The following is a 21,399-nucleotide window of genomic DNA, read 5'->3' as shown; positions in this document are numbered from 1 at the left end:
CCAGAGGGAATTTCATGTTAAGCTACTACCTACTGCTTTTTTGTGGCTTTCCATGTCAGTGGGAACAGAAACTATGACTTGAGCTAGACAAATTTAACAAAATAGAAGGAAATCACATTTTATGCCCATTTGACAAGTTTCTGAACTACTTATGCTATGGAATTGAAAGTAAGTGATGTTTGTTCTCAAGTAATTTATAATCCAGTGAGAGAGGGAGGAGTTACTTAACGAGTACAGGAGGATACATACTGTTTGTTCTTTTATTCTGCACATGTTGATGCCCGTGAATGGCTCTGTCCTCAGCGTGTGCAGCAGGCAGGTGAGGCGCTCTGGAGCTGAGCCCTGAGGGGAGCAGGGGGCCTGCGGGCAGAGCCGCGTGCATCGAGAAGAGAGCTGCACCCTTGGTTACTAGGAGTTCTTCTCTGTCCTCTGTGCCTTCTTCTCAGCCCCCGTCCTTACTGTAAAGATGGCAGCTGTTCCTATGAGGATATTAGCTTGCTCGTCTGCTGCCTCCAGGGTTCCTGTCTCCCACGTGTCCGCGCTGGCCTCTGTCTCATCACGGGCTTCGCTCTGGACTGACAGGCACAGCAGTGCAGGTGGCCTCCTGGCCTGTACGATAGGGCGCCTCCCTCCCTCAGGTCTGGGGAGCCTTCCTTCTGTTTAGATTTAATAGTGAGGCCCCAGACGCTTCATGGGTTGATGAGGTTCGCCTGGCTGACTTGATGCTTGGAGTTAGGACGGTGAACACGGCCGTTTGATCAGAAGAGCGTGCGTGACTTTGAGGTCTCATTCCCTGCAACTCCTCGGCTTTCCCAGAGAAGAATTTCCTTGGGTAGCTTCTTGTGAGGAGAGAAGATTCAGGGGGGTCCGAACTTGCATGAATATCCATTTTCAACCCTGAACCTCACCGCCTTCTCCATGACTGGTTTCTCCTGAAACCTGTGATCTGGGTGGGAGAGGGAGGCTGGATTTGAGCATCAGTCGGTCACGGTTGTCTCGGTAACCGAGGGGTGTGGTCCTCAGACCCCGCCTCAGCCCACACCTCTGGCAGCGCCTGGCTCTTAGCTCGCTGCTTTCTTTTACAGAGATGAGGAAGAAGTTTGACGACGGAGAAGATCCCCTGGATGCAGAAAGCCAACAAGGAGGGGGCGGCAACCCTTTCCACAGAAGCTGGAACTCATGGCAAGGGTTCAATCCCTTCAGCTCAGGCGGACCTTTTAGATTTAAATTCCACTTCAATTAAACCAGCTGTTTTTCTGCTCTTCATTTTTTAAAGATTAAACACAAAAAACCTTGTTCCAGGATCTTAATGAAAAAAAATTTCAGTCTTTCGGTTTGTCCATGACCAAAGAGTTGTTTTCATAGGAAATACCTGTTCTTCTCCATTTAGACCTGAGGCTGATGGGTTTGTGAGGGCCGGGAGGCAGGGGAACGGTTCGGTTCTGTGTCTGGGCTGTGAACGTCGGGACGAAGGAGTCTGAGACAGGCGCGCAGAGTTTGTATTTTTCTACACTGGAGCACGTGGCAATTCTTTTCTTCACATCCTTGCTTACGTGTCTGTCAGTGCCTGCATTTGTGAGGAGCTGTGGTGTCAGGATTCTCCCAGAGGAATGAACATTCTGAGCTGTATGTTCTTAGGGACAACTTTGCTTAGATTCTGGTCAGTCCAGTCATTTGTAAATGTGTTAAATTTCCACATGCATTCCCATCTCTCTACGAGCATGAATGTGGCTGTCATGGAAGGTGGGCAGAGCCTATCTTTTAGAAAACCTCCTACCGAATGATAGTCGCTGGAGCCAGGGTTAGATTTGGACCGATGTTAAGCATGTATGTTTTTTTGTTCAGTACCTGCAGGGGAATACTGAAAATCACTGAAATAGAATTAATTGTAAATCCTACTGGCCCTTTTAATATGAAACACAACAAACGAAAAAGTAATATGTAAAATAGGTTCAGATAATATAGCAGTGGTATTTAAAATAATATTGCTGTAGTGCAGAATGAAGTACTTTAACAACAACTGAAGTTGTGAGTTAAACAGCATTTCCTGTAACAGGATTGGCTTAGAAATGTAAAGTCGCTCAGTCGATATAAACAAACAGAACGCCATGTTTCCCACTTTTAGTAAATACAGCCGACAGTATCTCTTAGGTCCTGGCCTACCTGGCCCGTGGGTGGTCGTGTGGGACTGTTTTGAGGTGGGCATTAAATAGCAGGCCTGCCCCTTTTTCAGACCTTGATGCCTCTGGATGTTCTCTGCCAGAAAACAACAACAAAACAACAGAAAACAGGTTTACAGATCTAGTCAGCTCCAGCTGTATGTCCACTATCAAGATGGCATCTCTTCTTGGGATACCTTCTTCTTAAGAGAAATGAACTATTCAGTCTTTCTTTATATACTGGATAATTTTTTCCCTAAAAAAAAAAAAATGAGTGTTACTTTAATCAAGAACACGAAATATTTATGGAATTATGATGCTGCATTTAAAATCTAAGAGAATTACTTTAGATAAAAATTACTACATTCTGGAAAGGTTTTTCTTTTTGCCTCAGAGCATTCTGAAGCAATTTAAGCAGGATAGGCTTAATATATTGTTTTCAGGAAATCAAGCATTTTCTTTGAGTTGCAGGGACCGTCCTGACTGCTAATATCCACAACAGCCAGCCAAGCACAAATCGTTTTCTTCTACAGTCATCCTGAAACACGTGTGGAAAAAAGTTGTTTAAACTGAGACAAAACATATAGTTGAGATGAGCAAAACACGTGAGTGCTTTCTGCATCTATTTAGAAGTTTATTTCTTACCAATAAACTTAAGATTGCATTTTGAAAACTAGCAAACAGCTTGCAGCTCTCATTTTGTTTTAATGTCTCAAAATTCAAGTCAGTGTGAAAGTAATTTACAAGGGAAATTCATTTTTGTTTATTCTTTAATCTTGTTACTTCATTAGTTACATCAGCAACTTTTTTTTCAATCTGGTTCTTTCATATATGATGTCACTGTGAACTCTGAAATCTAGCGATGGCCTCTACTGACTTTCACAAGTTAAGAGTTTTCACACAGAATCAGAAGGAGGGAAATATCAAACCACTTGCCGTTCTATCCGGAGGAGAGGGTGCAAGGCTGCAGTGAAGAGGAGCTGGAAGGAGTCCGCAGGGCTGGAGGCGGGCCACACGTCCTGGGCACCCGTCACCCCGCCGCCTGCCACCCCGCCGCCGAGAGGGCTGTTTGCTTCACTTTTTTCTCCACCTGTAATAACTATAAATCCTGTTCCTAAAGCCTTACCGTGGACGGACTTTAGTCATCGTAGTGGAAATGTGCAGAGTTACTCGTTTTCAGTGAAGAGGGAGAAGCAAGTATGGTGCCCAGCGCCAACGCCACGAACAGAAATTCTCTGGGCTCTGTTGTTTTGCTAATTAATGAAGAAAATAACGACCTTGAAGTTCCAGCCGTGAGGGTCATCAGCGGTCTTCTGGCATCCGCGTGATTGGGAAGGTGGTCACTCCACGCTTCTTTCAGAGTGACCGAGGAGAGCGCTGGGAGTGCGAAGGGACACTCGTCCGTCCTGGCGGCCTGACGGAGGAGGTCGCCACCGCTCCCGTGGGTGCCGGGTAACCGGTGTGGTGCTCTCTGGAAAAGCCAAATGAGCGGGGCGCCCAGCCGTGGCTGTATTACGTTCCCTGTTGAACTCCTCCCTCCCTTTTCAGTGAGCGCCGGAAGTGAAGTATCGCTGGCCTGTAAATGGATATTTTTTCCACAGCAACAAGTATTCAACACATCAGCCTATAAACCTGAGAAAGTTCTAAAAAGAGAGGGTAAATTAATGCCCACTTCTGAAAGTGTGTGCTTTCTTAACATGGATAAAATAAAAACTGGAAAACGACTTCAATAGTTTACTAATGTGAATCGGATATAACAATACTAATTTTAAAACATTTTTCTCTTCAGGCAGTATTAAAAGTTTAAGTATCAGTATGAAAACAGAACTTTTTGGGACTCTGATAATGGAATGTAAAAACTACCCACAGCTTAAGAGAAAAATACTACTATAACCAAGTATGAAGGAAAAAAGCTAAAAGAATTGCAGTTTTAAGTCGGCACCATTTTCTATTCATGGTGGAAAATGAAGGATTTCACCTGTAAAGCATGAAATCGGTCAGAAGTTGTATGTGACATTTACCATGAAAAAAGGGCACAAAATGCTTCGTTAAAAATGTCTCCTCAGTCAGGCTTGCGCCTCCTTAGAGGGACAGGGCACCGGTGACTGGCCCCGTGCAGTTTTCACCGAGTACACACCAGTGGTTAACCTAGAGAAATTCATGCAGCTACGTTGAATGTAGTTGACTTTTCCATGTTTATAAAGGAAGGAGGAAGGCAAATGCTGATTTACCAACAATTATCCTTATTCTAAATCAGATCATTCCTTTTTTGTTAGTAGCAGAGTTTATTCTGTAATTGCAAATGATGTTAATAGGTGGGGATAATTCGTTTTGTTTAATGATCTCATTTGCTGAATGATTTAAGAGTAAAATTAGCCACTGCGTGGCTTTGTGTATAGTAAACAGACTTTGTTTCTGCCTCTGTGGGTTGAACCTCCTCCGTGCAGTGGAAAGCAGAGCACGGGGAGGGGAAGCACTGGAGATGTCTGATCAGTTAGGCCGTTACTCCTACTGTGGTTGGTTTGAATGAGACAAGACGAAGTAACTTAATCCATCTCAATTTAGTGTCTTAGTAAAAACACCACCGAACATTAACTGAAATGGGTCTCAGACATGTCTACAAATATGGGTACTATTTTTATGCCCGTGTATTTTCACATTTAATAAAAATATTTATGGTCAAATGAGTACTTCCTTGCTCTCAGTCTTTTGGAGAAGTCTGTTTTCCAACTTTGCTTTACACGTACTCAGCTGCTGAGGTGACAGAGGGCTCCTGCTTGACACGAGCTGCAGGAAGAGCGCAAAAAGCAGAAATGATTACAGTCTCGTAACCCAGCCCCCCGAGGTCCTAGGACAGTGGGGCCTTAACAGGTGGCGGTTCTTCACTTTCAGTACCATTAAAATCTAACACTTAGGTTGGCTCTGAGGACTTTCCCTTTTATATCATAACATGCACATTTCTGTTAAAAGTTCTGAAAGGGGTGGTGGGGACACTGCGGCTTATCTCAGTCAGGTCTCTAACTACAAACAAAAGGAGATTTCTTCGTGTATTCTGCGTGTCCTAAAACTACAGGACAGCTAGAATACTTAGAGAACTTTCTCAGAAAGCAGTTTCCACATTCTTAATCATGATACCTACCTTAGCAACACATCATCAATGAGCCTTCATCTGAAGATACTGCAAGTGCCTGCAACAGGCCTGAGGGCTGCCTGCCTGCGCACAGGAGGGGAGAGCACAGGAGGGCAGAGCCGAGCCTGCCAGCCCCTCAGGGGTTGCAAGCCCTGATCCCCTCCCCTTCCTACCCTCACGCCCAAGAAATCCAATCACTCCAATCTTAAGGCACATAGGTCACACCCCAGAGACCCTGAACTCCGCAGACCTCTATCCACCGAGTCAGTCCTTCCTTGGAGATCAACAGATGATCAACAGAAGCATGAGATGCACAGTCATCTGTCACTGCCTCACGCTAGGATTCAGTTTCTAACAAGGAGGCCTCCAGGTGACAACTCCGAGGTTGCAGTCTTGTTCTGAATACATTTCCAGCCTTCACTAAGGTCAGTCTACTGGGAGAAGCATCTCCTCCAGTTCTAATATCGCGAGGGACCGAGCAGCTGGATTTGGAAGGGCCACTGGCAGAAGGAGTTCCAAGGTCTTCCTGAGGAAATTGGAATTGAACATTGTTAAAAAGCATGAAGGAGAAACCACTGCTTGCAGCATTTCTTGGTGGATTTAAGTCTGTGTTATTTGCATGTTTCCCTGCTCTTACAGGAGATTTCTATAAGAATAGTGTCTCATTTGTATGTATTTATCTATGTAATGGATTTTTTAAGACCGGTTGCCCTACATGGATGTGATTTTTCTCTCTGTGGAAGATTCTTTAAAGATAGCAAAGGATAACTCTTCTAACAGTCCTTCACTGTACTACAGTTTTCTTAGGATTTTATTAATACTCCTTCACACATACCACCTGTTGCAATGTTGTATTTCCTGCAGTGCTTATGCCTTTGTTGCCGCAGGTTACTAAAACCTCATAAAAGTGGAAAGGCCTCATTCTACAGTGGCAAGATTTTAGTGCAGGCAAACTAGCTTCTCTTCCTCTTGGTAGGTCAACATGCAGCGAATGCTCTGTACAGCATGGCCTTAGGCCAGGGGAATTTTGTCTCGGACGCTGTGCAGTGAAGAAAAATCACATCGTCAGATCTCAAATAAGGCTGTTTGTCCTTATCCAAGAGCTTCTACCCGATATAGTCAGGAATGATGTTATGAATAAATATAACTGTTAGCAAACAATGCGGGCATAGAAATACTCCCGGAGAGGTTCTGGATTAACACTGATGAATGTGAGAGCCCTTCACTGCACTTTAGGGTCAGATCACCAAAGCGCTCCACGTACTTGATAAACTCCCCTAGGTCACCTTGTGCACCTGGCTCCAGCCTCCCCACCCCCTCCTCTCCTCGTCCTAAAAGGAACAAAACTACCCCCTTGCTAGTCTGCGCCCGGTGTGCACTTCCTCCTACTTCCCTTTGCACCTAAATGTCACTTTCTCACGCCTTCCTGACGCCTTCCCTGCCCAGCATTTTCATTTGGATATTTAGTGAATGCCACTTAAACTGGCCTAGTAACTTCCAAAGGACAGCCTCGCGCACTGTAGGTACTTAGATATTTGTTGGATTTGTTCAGGTTAGGAAGACCTAGATTATTGGCCTTCGGATGAAACTGGAAACATTTTTCTGGTGGAAGCAGACTGTGGGAAAACAAAGGAAAGCCTACACACCAGTGGTGGGTTTGCTGACTTCTGTTTATAAGGGAGTTTGAGCATGGTGCTCTGGACTAGATTAGATACTCCACTGTATGATTAGTTACGTTGACTTCGCAATTCATCTTACTCAGCAAGGCTAGTACCAAAATTACTCCTTCTCTGACTTTGCCCCAAATTTTAAACACTGGGCTACCCAGAGCCTTTGTCATTCAAATCTTTTGGTCTTGAACCAGTCTTTTAGAATTTGAATACCTTTTGTCCTTCCACTGTAATCAGAACCTTTGATTTTAAAGTGAAATCACGTAGGATGCAAACCTTACACCGTTGGGCAGGATCACGATTGAAATACACTTAAATTCAAGTAATTATGAACTGTAGGCGACAAGATGATTCTCCAAATCTGGAGTCTGTAAACGAAGCTGTTAACAGTAGGTTCTAAGTAAAGAGACTTCACTCTAGACCCATTTCTCAGAAAATAGAATTTGATATTTGATAAGCTGGGCTAATAAACAGCAAAATGGGGAACAGCTGTCCCATTACCTAACACTTTGACTCATTTTCTGAGTGGTTACAGGGTGGGCTGGCATCCCTGACCACGTGCTGCCATCAGAGAGCCTGTTTGCACGCTCACCACCAAAGTCCTGAACCTTTGTGCCTCACCTCCCTCACTTTGCCACCAAAAGTAAGGTCTTAAAATCAATTGGTTCTTTGGAAGAAGGAGGACCCCCTTAAGTCTGCTGAACAGAAGTGGGCAAGACAGGGGCTGGGAAGTGACTGAGATGTCGTGGTACTGAGCCTGGATCCGTTAGCACTTTTCGTTTGATCTCTGAACCAGGGATCTGAGACATAACGTCAGAGCCCTTCGATGAACAGTCTAATGTGTTCCAGTGGGAAGTTAAATGCCACCAACTTCTTTGCTGCTGTATCTCAGAGAAGAAAATTCTCTTAGCTATGCTTTAGTTACTGAAGGATAGTCTGACTTGACATATACCTATTGCCTTGAACACTATTCATCTGGGTCTTCTTCTGGGTGGTAGCAGCTGTCTGTCTGGTTGCCTCCCAGGCGCTGGACCTGACCCATGGGAGCAGCCGTTTCTTTGGGCAGGCTCCCATTTGTGTCAAACTACATTTTTACTATTAAAGAAAAGCCTGGGGCTTCCCTGGTGGCGCAGTGGTTGAGAGTCCGCCTGCCAATGCAGGGGACACGGGTTCGAGCCCTGGTCTGGGAAGATCCCACATGCCACGGAGCAACTAAGCCCGTGCGCCACAGCTACTGAGCCTGCGCGTCTGGAGCCTGTGCTCCGCAACGGGAGAGGCCGCGACAGCGAGAGGCCCGCGCACCGCGGTGAAGCGTGGCCCCCCGCTCGCCGCAACTAGAGAAAGCCCTCGCACAGAAACGAAGACCCAACACAGCCAAAAATAAATAATTAATTTTAAAAAAAATTACCTCCCTTAAAAAAAAAAAAGAAAAGCCTGATTTTGTCTGTAAGCCCAGGCTGACGGCCTGTGGTGCTTCCTGGAAGTATTCTATGCTCTCCCTCTAGGAGCTTCATTGTTCCCTGAACTTGATAACTGGAGCCGAAGGATGGGCACTTCCAACATCTAACCACTGGTACCAAAGCATCTGGGAGGCATGAAGACTTTGGACTGTCTTCAGTCTTATATTCTGGGTTTACCTTATACCAAAACTTATACCCCAAACTTAAATGTCTTTTCATGGTTAAAACTCAAAACCTCCTAATTCTCAGATATGCTCTGTTCCGACTTTCCTCTGAGAAGGAGGAAGGAAAAGTGGACTGCAACTTCTCAAAATGGGAAATACCGTTTGTCTCTGCTCTCTCCTAGGATTTGATTTTTGTTAAAATTTGCTATAGGGCCTGCACCTGAACACCAGAATTCAGGGTCAGGAATGTATGTGGGAGGCCTCGGGCTACCTTCCAGCGCCCTCAGGGCAGCGGAGCTGGTGGCCTTCTCTGCGAGGGCTGCCCTGCGCTCCAAGGTGGGCTGCGGTTCAGTTCCCCTAGCGCGTCCCCGAGGAGGGCAGAGCTCTGTGTGCCGCTGCGCTCTACATGCACTTGACGTAAAAGTTAGCCGTTTTATAAAAGAATCTCCCTGTAAAGAAATATTTATAAGTCTGGATTTTTAGATATAAGGTATCATTCATCTGGAAATGAGACAAGTAAAATTTAGCCATTCAAATCACAAGCTACAAACTACATTATTCTGCAATTTTAGCTTATATTCTATGAAGTACAGAATCTAGCATATTGGAGATGGTAGTTAGTAATAAGTGTGGAAATCGGGTGCCATTACCTAGTGAAGTACCATCTCACAGTCAGCTGGGGCTTCTGCCTAAAGCACCACAGCAGACCTGGGCTGGAGCATCTGGTCTAAGCTAGAAGCTTACAGAGACTCTTACCTCTCACCAAGCCCCGACTCCAAAGAGGAGTGAACCGGAGACCCCATGGAACTGGGGTCTTCACCCCAGGCCAAGTTACCACTCAAGCCTCTGACAGCATCCCTTAGGACCCTTGGAACCCACAGGAACAATCTGCTTCCATTCCAGGCCACACCTGGAACACTCCATTTTATCACAGACAAACCCAAACAAGTAACAAAGGGAAGGTTACAGGGAGAGGGAGAGGCCTTGTGATCTCTCATTAGGAAGAATGAAGCTGCTGGGGGCAAAGTAGTTATTTTCAAATACTCTGTGGGCTGTGCCATCCAATAGAGGAGGATTAGGCTCGTTCAGAAGAGCTCAAAGGAGCGAGAGTAGAGACCGCCGGTAGACAGCCTCGGGCTCACTGTGGAACTCTGTACGGAGCTGTCCAAAGATGGACCAGCCAGTCTCCAGAGGCAGACGGTTCCACGTGGCCCTGGAAGGTTCCAAGATGGCTTGAGAGTCCACCTGGCAGGGCCTCGTAAGGGGGGGGCTGTTCCTCAAACCTCACTTATCACCGGAGTCATCTGGAGAGCTTCTAGACAATCATGATTTCCCACGCTCACCTCAGCCCTATTCAATCAGCTTCTTCAGGGGACAGGGTCCAAATGACATTGAGGTCTTCTCCAGTCCCAAGATCCTATGATTCTAGAATAGTTGGATAGTTTTTGAACATTTACTATTCCTATTCATCTATTATTAGTATAAAACAGGAAAACAAACTGTTCACACTCTTAACTAAGTTTCTATAAAACTAGCCAGTTCTTTTTTAAAAAGAATACATATATACCCCCATAAGCCCATGAATATCGTTTTATGAAATAAAAATTAGAAACATTAAAAAAATACAAATACTGCATAGGATTAAAACATCATATAGTTTAGGATAAACAAAATAATTACAGTGTGACACTACTTCCATTTTAAAACAACAGTTAAGGTGTAAATGGGCTTACTTTAAAAAAAAAATTATTCGGAGATAACCATGAGTCCTTCTTTCTCAGAAGAAAAAACACAAAATAGATTTCTCTAATTTAAAAGCATCTTTTGAATGAAGAAATATGGATGCACATAGAGCTGGAATATCCAAACACGTAGATGGTTTGCTAATTCCCCATGAGGACCAGCTAGTCAGATACGTTCTTCTACGTGGTTATCCGGCAAAATTATCACTTTAACTGGTGAAAACAGTTTTAAGCAATCAGGAAAGAGGAACAATCTAGTTTTAAATACTCAATGGCCATTGCTTATATAACTTATTCAATACATTAAACACATGTATTTTTAAATAATTAATTTAAATTGAAGAATATGTCACTGATCCTTAATGCAACTTTCAGAAGTCTTAGCAGTAGTTCCACATTTCCCCAGCAGGTGGCAGATTTCTCGTCATACTTTCTCATCTTCTTACACAGGCCCGTGCTAGAGTTCATCATGTGTCAAAACTGTAGGGGAGGAAAGTTTATTTAGCTCCTGAAATCTCAAACATCACATTAGCTTAAACCTGACTGAGGTATGAATTAATATAATAAAAAGCATAGGTGCTCCCTGAGGATCCTCTTGTTAGTTTAGTACCTACTTGCTTCATTATGTGCCATAAGAATAGCTCTTTCTATGTTATGGTATCTGTTACATTGTATCATAACTCCTTGCCTCTTTACCCACCTAGAAGCCAGGTCCCATGAGTCTATGAGAACAAGGACCACACCTTATTTATCTTTGTTATCTTCGGGGCCTAGCACCCTGCCTGGCAATAGAGGCCTTGAACAGTACTAACAGATTACTCACCACGTACAAAGTATCCTGTTATTAATGTAACGGAACAACAAAAAGCAGAAGACATATATGGTCCTCATCTAAGATGGGAGGACAGAGCATTCAAACACAGACACAAATACTGTACAAATGTGAGAATCAGTACTAGCGAAGACCCTTAGAGATCAAAATGGTTTCCTCACCTTCTGCATCACTGAGCTGTCGCATACTGATTTAAGAACACTGAAAATTCAAAATGATATTTTCAGGCAGAAATTAATTAATATACATTTAAAATGGATCCTGTTCCATAATTCAAGATGGCAGACTATATCTCTCCACTAAACTCCACTGGAAAGATAAGAAATATAAAAGGGAATAGCAATAAAGACAATGGGAGAAGTGGTCATGAGACAACACTGGAGCAGAGTTATCAACGAATTTCTAAACGCGGAAAACAGAATACACAGCTGAGATGATGAGTTGATTTTCTTGACAGAGAAGCCTGGGAAAGCCTCCTAACAGAAAACACTGGTGGGGAGTACATCACCCAGTGAAGCAATTAACTGAAGGACTGTATGGAAAATCTGTGCACCTCAGCTCTCCACTCTCATTCCTTCTTCTGCATTGCAGAAAGAAACAGCCTGGTGTTTATTCCAAGATAAAAAGTGGAAGGCTAAAAATAGAACAGTTTGGGCTTCCCTGGTGGCGCAGTGGTTGAGAGTCCGCCTGCCGATGCAGGGGACACGGGTTCGCGCCCCGGTCCGGGAAGATCCCACATGCCGCGGTGCGGCTGGGCCCGTGAGCCATGGCCACTGAGCCTGCGCGTCCGGAGCCTGTGCTCCGCAACGGGAGAGGCCACAACAGTGAGAGGCCCGCGTACCGGTAAAAAAAAAAAAAAAAAAAAAAAAAGCAATAAACCCAAAAATCTCTTTTGTAAAACCTCTCTTATTTATACATATAACCATACAAAAACATATATACACAGACATGCAATTTTTCTTTAATTAAGATGGGGGTCAATAACATTATAAATATTCTATAACCTATTTTTTAACTTAAAAATTTGCTGTCAGCACAAATCTGTCTCAATTCTCTTGAAAGGCTACATTATATTTCATTGTATGTATCAGTGTTTATGCAATCGATCCTCTATTGATGGATAGATTCTATTTCATTATTAAAAACAATGCTGTAACAAACATATGTATATATATGCATAATTTCTCTCGTTTAAATGTAAGTTTCTTGTGAATTGCTGGGTCAAAGGGCATATATTTTAATTTTTTATGCATATTATAAAATTTCCTTAATTTATACAGCTACTGTAGGTACGAGAGTGCTTACTTGTCAATACCCTTGCTAATGCTGGGTATTATTAATCCTTTAACTCTTTCCAATTTGAGAAGAGAAACATTTCATCTCAGTGTTTTATACCTTTAAAATTGCTTGTGAGGTAATTATGTGAATTTTCCTTTCTTCCTTCCTTTTTTGCCTTCTTTCCTTCTCTCCCTTTGAAAACAGTTACACCACTTAGAGAATAATCTTTCTTCTTCTGAATTGAAATGGCACCTTTATACTACAGTATTAAAAATGCTTGGGTGTGTTTTAAATACTGAACTTCTCAGACAACACACACTGATTTTGTGAAGGAAAACAGTCAAGATGAAACAGAATTTCATGCTTATATGAGAAATTTTATATATAATCATTTCAGCCTCCCTAAAAAGTAAAGCTGAGGAAAATAAGAATTATATTCTGAACTACTAGAAAGAATTACTGTGAGGATTAACTAGTCTAACCTGTGAAAGTCTCTAACCTACTGACTGGAACACAATAGAAGCTCAGTACTACTTTTAAAAAAGAGCAAAGGACAATAGAGACAGGCACTGACCAGGAAAGGGGATTATGAAGCGATCAAGAAGTTAATATCAGCTTTAAGAGAATATCCCACACATTTATTGGTGTTGAGGATTTAGGTAGGGTGGTGATGAAATGCTAAGGTAACCTCAGTGTTTTATTTTACTTTTTTTTTTTTTTTCCCCAGTTTTTTAAGTCTAAGAAATGGAAACAAATTAATCCAAATCACCCTCTAGTCATGACCAAGGCTACTAGATCCAGGAACAAGCCTTTCATGGGGAAACCGATACCATGCACCAGATTAATTTAGGAGACAGGAGGTAATATTGTAGTTAGCTATGTAAGGCTTTTATTAAACTTCAGGGCTTGGATTTTCATATTTAGCAAATTCAGTGTGTCTTAAAGACAAGTGTTTCTTTTACTTTTTTCACCTCTACATTATGTCAGGAGGTTAATACTATACTGACTATGTGATGATCTGAAGCTATATCCATGGGGGAATAGATTCTCTATCCATGTTTTAAATTTGCGAGCTTAATTCCACATAAAAATGAAATTTGTAATCAAGTCACGGACTTTGGTAAAGAAATTCTGACCTAATCATTTGATAACTTCACCAAGGACTGAGTCTGTAATCTATTCTAATTTCACTTAATGCAACATATGGTTCGTACACCACTGCAGAATAACTTACTTGCATTTTTCTTCTTGTTTTCAAGGTGATCTAATAGTTGTCGTATCTCAGTATCATACTCCACCCATTCTGGGACAATCCTGGCAGCAGCTTTTAGTTTAGGTTCTTTTGTTTTGGGGTTATTGCACTGAAAGTTTAAATAAAGCTTTGTTAATTAAAAAAAACGTGTTCGAGGAAACATAAAGGAAATACTTGAGGACACTGCTATGTCACTAGAGCAAACAAAATGCATTTTATAAAAAGCAGGGCCCTAGGTACTAAGTACTTGAAATACCGGAATTAGTTTAATAGAGAAAGGATCAAGTGAAATGACAAATCATAGTTTATATAAGCAGTAAGTATTTAATGCAAACACCTCAATCAGAACTTTAAACAAAAATTGTTTAAAGACTTTTTGATGGCTCGTAAGAAGTCTGTCAAACAATTCTGTAAAATGTTTGCACAAAACACCCAATTATATGACCATCCTGTAAAAGAACACAGAAGACTATATTAATAAATATTTGATTGCCTTTTCTTCAGACTAAAACCTGGGTTTATATACTTTATGTTTTCCATACACGAAACTATTTATCAGCCTTTAGAAATGTCTTGAGTTTCTTTGGCAAAAGCATTCATCCTCTTTCACATGCCTCTGTTCTCATTAGCAGTTATGATATTAAAAATCAGTTAACTGGAACTCATTTGTCAAAATACTGACAGTTGTGAAATTCAGAGTAGCTCAGAAATCTCCACACCTTAAAAGTATTTAACTAGCCTGCTTAACAGGCACAGTGGAGAAGCAATGGACTTGGATCCTCAGTCCTCATGGTTCCAGTTTTTACTGGTAGTAAGACTTGGACGGTCCACACTCACTGGTAGTAAGACCTAGTCACTAAACTGTGTGTGTGTGGCGGTGGGGGTGTGGGCAGTGGCAGAATCTTAGTGTTTTTCATCTGCAAAGGACGAAATTAAAACAAGATCATCTACAACGTTCCTCTAATATTTGATCAATTTTAATTAGCAGTTGGTCCTGTTATAGAGTTTCTTGGGAAATTAAATCAAGGTTAAAAGGCAAAAAGTAGAGAAGGAGTTTAAGAAGGTTCTGACGCTGGATGTATTTGAAGGTACCACTGACAAGGCTTGCTCATGGGCTGGATGTGAATTGTGAGAAAAGAGAGGCATCAAATATGACCCTAGTGTCTTTGGCTTGAGCAACATAAAGAATGGAGATGCCACTGACTGAGACAGGAAAGACTACGGGAGGAGCATAAACTTCACAGTTACACAAGCATCCTGTCTGCTCTTCACGAAGAATTAACAAAGAATGTGTCCTGAAGCTCACTTCTACGTGGCGTTTTCTTATAGTTGCCCCAACTTGCTTTCCCCTTCATCCTTCGTGCCTTATGGGAGAGCTACGTTATGAACCGTGAGCCTGTTGTCTTATTTATTTATTTATGGCTGCATTGGGTTTTTGTTGTGGTGCGTGGGCTTCTCATTACGGTGGTTTCTCTTGTTGCAGAGCACGGGCTCTAGGCATGTGGGCTTTAGTAGTTGTGGCTTGCGGGCTCAGCAGTTGTGGCTCGTGGGCTCTAGAGTGCAGGCTCAGTAGTTGTGTCTTGCGGGCTCAGTAGTTGTGGCGCACAGGCTTAGTTGCTCCGCGGCAATGTGGGATCTTCCCAGACCAGGGCTCGAACCCGTGTCCCCTGCATTGGCAGGCGGATTCTTAACCACCAGGGAGGCCCGGGCCTGCTGTCTTAATCCCTTCCTCATCCAACATTTTCAGTTCATTGCATTGTGGAATATTTTCTAAAGTTAACTTGAAAACAGTATTTTATTTGTAGAAATTAATTTCACAGGCAATGTGTTATATAAAGAAGACAATGGAACTATTTTCTAACCATGTCAGAAACTATTAAAACAAAAATACTATGTTTGTCCTTAGTGTATGCTACAATTCCCCCCACCCCCGCTACAATCTGTATCAGCGGTGCCTAAGTGGGGTGACCACGCCCCACAGGGGAGCTGTGGCCAGGCCTGGAGGTATTTCTGATTGTCGTAATGGCGGGGGGGGGGGGGGGGGGGCTATGGCCACCTAGTGGGTAGAGGCCAGGGATGCTGCTAAACACCTGTACAGCACACAGGTCCGCCTCCACAACAGGGAATTACTTGGTCCCAGATGTAAATAATGGCCCAGCTGAGAAACCTTGATCGAAAGGGAGTTGAGACAGTATCATGACCTTCACAAACACTCTCGTCCTCACCTTCAATACCAGGAATCATGCTTTTTCCTCTCCATTAGGCCATTTCCTTGGGATTTTTCTTGTTAACTTTTTCCCCAAGAAGATGACCAAAAATAGCATGTTCTTCCATTTTTATTTTAAATGTTTCTGTGGGAGAGACGATGTTGTCCACCAAAATTTATGTCACCGATCCTTCTTCTTCTATGTGGACCTATTGCTAGGAAGTGGCTGCCCATCGAGGAATGACGATCCTTAGCTCCTGTTACAACTGGATGTGGCCACACGACCAATTCCTACCACGGGGCCAAGGCCTTCAGGATCAGGGTGCATTCTCCACACTCCTTTCTCCTTTCCCTCCAGATCAACACTATCCAATAGAAATAGGATGGAAGCCACACACGCAGCTCTACATTTTCTAGCAGCCGCATATAAAAATGTAAAAGGAACGGGTGAAATAAGTTTTAATACTATATTTTGTTTAACCCAATATTTCTAAAATGTTATCAGTCAAAATGTAATCAATATAAAAATTAATAATGAGATATTTTTACATTCTTGTTATTGTACTGAGTCTTCAAAATCTGATGTGTTTCATACCTTACGGCACGTCTCAATTTACACTGGCTACATTTTAAGTGCTCTATGGCTGCATGTGGCATGTGGCTGCCATACTGGATGGATCAGCTCCAGATGGACACAGATGATGACAGGACCCTAGAGGATGAAGAAGCCACAAGATGGATGGAGACTGGTCCCTGAGTCATGATGTACAGGGAAGCTGCTCACTGATAGGACACCCACTTAGGTCTGAACCTGGGTGTATGTGAAACCATGGAAACATGGGCATTTATTAGAGCAGCTCATGTTAATCTAAGTACTAAAGAGCCCAAGGAGACCTTATGTCACTAACATATGAGTCACTACCTTATACAACATAACCTTAACATTTTATGTTATGTTCAGTAATGTTCTTGACCTCTCTTTAGAAATTTCCGTCGCTTTCTTCTTACCAATGCCATCTTGTTTCTGCTACATTCTATCCCCTATGATTGCAATCTAACATTTTGGCATGCTACTTTCTTTCTATACCTTTCTATACATATCTGGAGAAACATCCCTATATTTTATTGCCCTGTCTTATTTTGTTCAAAACCATGAGTTCTAACATTTTGACAGTCTGTTCTTCAGTGAAGATCTTGTAAACAATTATTCTATACTTTTAGCACTTAAAAACAATATGGTCAGAAAAAGAATAATATCTTATACTATTAAAGATAATATATAGTATTGGAATATAATGTCTAGACAGCTGGATAATTAAGTTAGTTTAAAATATTTCATGTCTAGATTTAAACTGTGTAGCATAAACTGCTTAAAATGAAAATCTAAGAAAAAAACTTCTCAAAAATAATGAAGAAAAACAGACATGTATAGGATAATTTCAGTAGACAGAGTTATTTTGGTTGTCTTTATTTGGGAAAATTATTGGCAGGGCAACTAAACTGATGACATGTTAAGATGGCAGCTAATCCATAAACATTTCAGCCAGCTCTTGGCCCTTCTTTCGAAAGGCCTTGTGCAGGAAAGAATGAGCACAGCAGGCCTGGGACCACCACTCTTAGGCCCGTGCTTGCAAGCCTGGCCCTTGGCTGGCACCTGGGAACTTGGGTTTCAGGAGTGTTCCCACCGTTCCCGGCTAAGAATGGCTCACTGTGCCTAAACTGTGCAAACATGTGGTTTACGGTGACCACCTGCCTTCCTTCTGGACGCTGGGAATCTTGGCACGTGCCAGGCAGAGGGGGGGCTTGCCGTGACCAGGCCCCCAATAAGAATCCTGGGCATTGGGTTTCTGGTAAGCGTCCCTGATAGACCACCTTTCACATGGGTTGTTGTACTTCTTGTAGCTTAAGGAATTAGGGTGGTCCTGGGTCACTTCACAGGGAGAGGACTCTGGGAAGCTTGAACCTGGTTTGCTCTGGACTTCACCCCATGCGCCTTTTCCTGATTTTGCTTTGCATTCTCTCACTGTAATATCTTCACAGCCATGATTCTGAGTCCTGTGAGTCCTCTTATTGAATCATCAAACCTGAGGGTGGTCTTGGGGTCCCCCAGCACAGCCCTCTACTTGCCAACCTAGGTAAATGTAACAGTCAATAACAGACTGAGCAGCAGGGTGCCCTACGTGTGCCATTCCGTTTGTAATACAGAAAATATTTCTACTGGAACATTTCCACATCTGCTTATACAGAGGAAGATGCAAACACTCACCAGGTCAATTGTTTTGGCTCTCTGTTTGGATTCATCATCACACCAGGTTTCACACCACAACCAGTCTTGGGGAAGAGACTTAATGGCAACTTGGTAAATCATATTGTTGGGAAGATCCTACAGAAAAAAAGAATGATTTAAACATAGAGGTAGAGAAATTAGGGTCAGAGTGAAAGAAGTTGAAGATGTCATTTAGATTATGAACAGATCCTACAAAAACATGCACATCTCAGGTGTGTCTGTATTTTGAAGCTTTAAATACTTAATTTGACCCAACAGTCTTGTGTCGTGAATGACCCTGTGCACTGGAACAAAGACCGCACCTGCCCTGGGCTTCACCCCCAGCATCCGAGGTGGAGAGAGAGGCCCAGAAACCCACCATTCCACATGCCCTCTCTACCTCTTATCTGCCTCGAAACACCAGGATTAATCACTTATACCGTGTCTGCTATTACTGTTGATGTAGTCAACACTGCACTCTCCAGATTCTGAGGTGACTTATCATTTCCCTATCAGCAAACTATGCTCCACAAATATTTTCACATTTCTGCATACTCAGAGCTTTCTAAGCAAAGATCGCTGGCACCGGGGTAAAAGGATGTGTAAATGGCAAATGAGCCTAGTAAGTTAAAGACAGAGACCTCTGCAGAGATTTAAAGACACCTTTCCCAGAGATACCTGCTTATATATGCCAGGGATTGCAGAGCCCTTCCCAGAGAATATTTGTTTGCATTCCAGAGCAAAGGGCATGTTTCCTCTCTCTCCCAGAGGGCACCAGCAGTACTTGTGTTAGCTGTCCCATCTAAGTTCCAAGATTCATAATTTTAGGGTTCTTCTCTCAACACTCCTATTAGTCATCATACTGGAAGTTCTAGCCAATGCAGCAAGACAGGAAAAGGAAATAAATGGTATAAAGATTGGAAAGGAAGCAATAAAACTGTCTTTCTTTGAGGATGACAGGATTGTTTATGCAGAAAATCCTAAGAATCAGTAAAAATAAAAAACTCCTGGGGCTTCCCTGGTGGCGCAGTGGTTGAGAGTCCGCCTGCCAGTGCAGGGGACGCAGGTTCGTGCCCCGGTCCGGGAAGATCCCACATGCTGCGGAGCGGCTGGGCCCGTGAGCCATGGCCGCTGAGCCTGCACGTCTGGAGCCTGTGCTCCACAACGGGAGAGGCCACAACAGTGAGAGGCCCGCATACCACAAAAAAAAAAAAAAACTCCTGGAACTAATAAGCAATGATAGCAAGGTTTCAGGATACAAGGTTAACATACAAAGGTCAATTGCTATATACCAGCAACGAACAACTGGAATTTGAAATTAAAAGCACACCATCACTTACATTAGTACCAAACACCGCCCCCCCAAAAACAAAAAAACAAAAAACCCCAAATAAACCTAGGTTAAAAAATCTAACAAAATATGTTGCTCTACATGAGGAAAACTATAAAATTCTGATGAAAGAAATCTAGGAACATCTATATAAATGGAGAGGTATTTCATGTTCACAGATAGACTTAATAGTGTTAAGATGTCCATTCTTCCCAACTCAATTTATAGATTCAACACAATCCCAATAAAAGTCCCAGAAAATTATTTTGTGGGTATCAACCAACTCATTCTCAAGTTTATATGAAAGGCAGAAGACCCAGAATAGCCAACACAGTGTTGAAGAAGAATAACAAAGTCAGAGGACCGATACTACTGAATTTGAAGTCTTCATATAAATTCTATAGTAATTAAGAGATTGGTAATGGCAAAAGAACAGACAAATACAGCAATGGTACAGAATTGAGAGCCCAGAAATATGAGACTTCTTTGTATTTTCTGCTCAATTTTTTCCTGTAAATCTAATACTGCTCTAAAAAAATAGTCTATTAATTAAAAAAAGATAAATAAAAGCTAGTTAACTGTTCCCTCTTCCAACACCCTTTTCCTGGGAATCCATTCCTTAAATCCTTAAACAACCTGGTCTGTCATCTTATCTCAGCCACTTTCTCCCATGGTCATATCCTAGCCAAGTCCTCTATAATTTCAATTTCATGCTCCCATTCTCTGACAACCTCTTGATTTTCAGCTTACTCCATCAAGTACTCAGATATCAATATCTTTTGACCCCCACTGGGACCTCCAATCAACTGATCCTACCACTATTTCACTGTCCTTTACCCCCTGATGTCTTCACTCCCCCCTTCCTTAATTTCCATGGTTAATCATTATATTTAATCCCTTGAATATATTCTCAGTTGTCTTACCATTCTCGCATTTAGTTGTACTCGCTTGGCAAAATTATAGTCCTGGTTAAATCCAAACTCTGCACCTGCCTCCATGCAACTAAACATGGCTGGCAAAACACACAGACACATACACTACACTATACTATTTTACGTTCCCATCAGCAGTGTAGGATGGTTCCAAATTCTCCATACCCTTGCCAAAGCTTTTACTGTCTTTTGTATTACAGCCATCCCAGTGAGTATGATGTGGTATCTCACTGTAGTTTTGACTTGAAGTTCCTAATGACCAGTGATGCTGAGCATCTTTTCACATATTTATTGGCCATTTGTATATCTTCTTTGGAAAAATATCTATTTAAATCCTTTGAGCAGGACTTCCTTGGTGGTGCAGTGGATAAGAATCCGCCTGCCAATGCAGGGGACACGGGTTCGACCCCTGGTCCAGGAAGATCCCACATGCTGTAGAGCAACTAAGCCCGTGTGCCACAACTACTGAGCCTGCGTGCCACAACTACTGAGCCCACATGCTGCAACTACTGAAGACTGCACACCTAGAGCCCGTGCTCTGCAACGAGAGAAGCCACCGCTCGCTTCAACTAGAGAAAGCCTGCATGCAGCAACGAAGACCCAGCACATCCAAAAACAAAAATAAAATCCTTTGAGCATTTAAAAATTGGTTCTCTTGGGCTTCCCTGGTGGCGCAGTGGTTGGGAGTCCGCCTGCCGATGCAAAGGACATGGGTTTGTGCCCCGGTCTGGGAAGATCCCACATGCCGCGGAGCGGCTGGGCCCGTGAGCCATGACCGCTGAGCCTGCGTGTCCGGAGCCTGTGCTCCGGGATGGGAGAGGCCACAACAGTGAAAGGTCCGCGTACCGCAAAAAAAAAAAAAAAAAATTGGTTCTCTTTTTGTTATTAAATTATAAGAGTTCTTTATGTGTTCTGGATACTAGTCTCTTATCAGATATATGATTTGCAAATATTTTCTCCCATTCTGTGGGTTGTCTT

At 42.7% G+C, this 21,399-nt stretch overlaps 2 protein-coding genes across 4 annotated transcripts in view; one reads left to right on the top strand and one right to left on the bottom strand.

The window, feature by feature from the left end:
- Positions 1-4,843, top strand: part of DNAJC3 (DnaJ heat shock protein family (Hsp40) member C3) — an 86,771-nt gene extending 81,928 nt beyond the window's left edge. For both annotated transcript variants that reach the window (XM_004273652.4, XM_033435122.2), the window contains exon 12: positions 1,086-4,843. In XM_004273652.4, coding sequence (XP_004273700.1) covers positions 1,086-1,243 — 158 coding nt within the window. In that variant the 3' untranslated portion in view covers positions 1,244-4,843. The remainder of the gene's footprint in view (positions 1-1,085) is intronic.
- A 5,376-nt stretch (positions 4,844-10,219) lies between these two features.
- UGGT2 (UDP-glucose glycoprotein glucosyltransferase 2) overlaps positions 10,220-21,399 on the bottom strand; it is a 173,411-nt gene continuing 162,231 nt past the window's right edge. For both annotated transcript variants that reach the window (XM_049701168.1, XM_004273651.4), the window contains 3 exons: positions 18,160-18,276; positions 13,670-13,796; positions 10,220-10,805 (listed from right to left, as the gene is read on the bottom strand). In XM_049701168.1, coding sequence (XP_049557125.1) covers positions 10,783-10,805; positions 13,670-13,796; positions 18,160-18,276 — 267 coding nt within the window. In that variant the 3' untranslated portion in view covers positions 10,220-10,782. The remainder of the gene's footprint in view (positions 10,806-13,669; positions 13,797-18,159; positions 18,277-21,399) is intronic.

Source organism: Orcinus orca, chromosome 18 (genome assembly GCF_937001465.1).
Source record: "Orcinus orca chromosome 18, mOrcOrc1.1, whole genome shotgun sequence".
Taxonomy (NCBI): Eukaryota; Metazoa; Chordata; class Mammalia; order Artiodactyla; family Delphinidae; genus Orcinus; species Orcinus orca.
This window is presented reverse-complemented; position numbering and strand designations above follow the sequence as displayed.